The sequence below is a fragment of the Bison bison genome, unplaced genomic scaffold (genome assembly GCF_000754665.1).
Source record: "Bison bison bison isolate TAMUID 2011002044 unplaced genomic scaffold, Bison_UMD1.0 scf7180017851055, whole genome shotgun sequence".
NCBI lineage: Eukaryota > Metazoa > Chordata > Mammalia > Artiodactyla > Bovidae > Bison > Bison bison.
The window spans coordinates 16919-18681 of record NW_011481628.1 but is presented as its reverse complement, the minus strand read 5'-3'; the positions used below and the strand labels follow the sequence as shown (position 1 = coordinate 18681).

Genomic DNA, 1763 nt, shown 5'->3' with positions numbered 1-1763 from the left:
AGTTCAAAAGCATCAATTCTTCAGTGCTCAGCTTTCTTCATAGTCCAACTCTCACATCCATACATGACCACTGGAAAAACCATAGCCTTGACTAGATGGACGTTTGTCAGCAAAGTAATATCTCTGCCTTTCAATATATCTAGGTTGGTCATAACTATCCTTCCAAGAAGTAAGCATCTTTTAATTTCATGGCTGCAGTCACCATCTAAAGTGATTTTGGAGCCCATAAAAATAAAATCTGACACTGTTTCCACTGTTTCCCCATCTATTTCCCATGAAGTGATGGGACCCAATGCCATGATCTTAGTTTTCTGAATGTTGAGCTTTAAGCCAACTTTTTCACTCTCCACTTTCACTTTCATCAAGAGGCTTTTTAGTTCTTCTTCGCTTTCTACCATAAGGGTGGTGTCATCTGCATATCTGAAGTTATTGATATTTCTCCCAGCAATCTTGATTCCAGCTTGTGCTTCTTCCAGCCCAGTGTTTCTCATGATGTACTCTGCATATAAGTTAAATAAGCAGGGTGACAATATACAGCCTTGACGTACTCCATTTCCTATTTGGAAACAGTCTGTTCCATGTCCAGTTCTAACTGTTGCTTCCTGACCTGCATACAGGTTTCTCAAGAGGCAGGTCAGGTGGTCTGGTATTCCCATCTCTTTCAGAATTTTCCACAGTTTATTGTGATCCACACAGTCAAAGGCTTTGGCATAGTCAATAAAGCAGAAATAGATGTTTTTCTGGAACTCTCTTGCTTTTTCCATGATCCACTGGATGTTGGAAATTTGATCTCTGGTTCCTCTGCCTTTTCTAAAACCAGCTTGAACACCTGGAAGTTCACGGTTCATGTATTGCTGAAGCCTGGCTTGGAGAATTTTGAGCATTACTTTACTAGCATGTGAGATGAGTGCAATTGTGCAGTAGTTTAAGCATTCTTTGGCATTGCCTTTCTTTGGGATTGGAATGAAAACTGACCATTACCAGTCCTGTGGCCACTGCTGAGTTTTCCAAATTTGCTGGCATTTTGAGTGAAGCACTTTCACAGCATCATCTTTCAGGATTTGAAATAGCTCAACTGGAATTCCATAACCTCCACTAGCTTTGTTCATAGTGATGCTGTCTAAGGCCCACTTGACTTCACATTCCAGGATGTCTGGCTCTAGGTGAGTGATACGGTATAAAATGTCTTGTCTTATCAGTGCCATCCTTTCCCATAAGCTGTTATGAGAAAACCTGAAAGAACTTTGGGCCAACTTAGTACTAATCCCCTGGAGGCTCACTCCTTTAAGCTCTGTCCATTCTAAAAATAAACGCAACCACTGAGGTACATCATGATGAGATTTATCCTGTGACAAACTGCTGTCCTCTCTCCCCACCATTGCATCCATCTCAGTACTGATCTGCACACACTTAAAAGCAACACACAGTATGTAAAAAAAAACTACCTCAAGAAAGGTAAATATTCCCAAAACTAGACAGCATTTCCAGTAACACTTTACGATTGCTTTCATTAAAGAAGGCTCCTGTTTGTATGTCTTGGCTCTCAAAACTTCTTGATCCCAGTACCTGTGATGAGAAACAGAGTACAGTAAATAACAGCGTGTCCACCAAAAGGAAAGGGGGAGGGGTGGAGTGGGAGATGAGCCTTCACTACAGGGCGCTCTGCGGCTGCCCCATAGATGCTGGCTAACTGATCACAGGGCTCCTGAAAGATGAGTGGTGCAGACTCTGAAGCACCAGAGAAACAGGCCTTGAGGGAAAAG

General features: G+C 42.1%; 1 protein-coding gene across 1 annotated transcript in view; it reads right to left on the bottom strand.

Moving 5' to 3' along the window:
- Positions 1-1763, bottom strand: part of LOC104995883 (multidrug resistance-associated protein 4-like) — a gene marked incomplete at its 5' end in the record, with an annotated part of 34276 nt that overhangs the window by 25358 nt on the left and 7155 nt on the right. The window contains one exon of the mRNA XM_010849941.1: positions 1446-1566. Coding sequence (XP_010848243.1) covers positions 1446-1566 — 121 coding nt within the window. The remainder of the gene's footprint in view (positions 1-1445; positions 1567-1763) is intronic.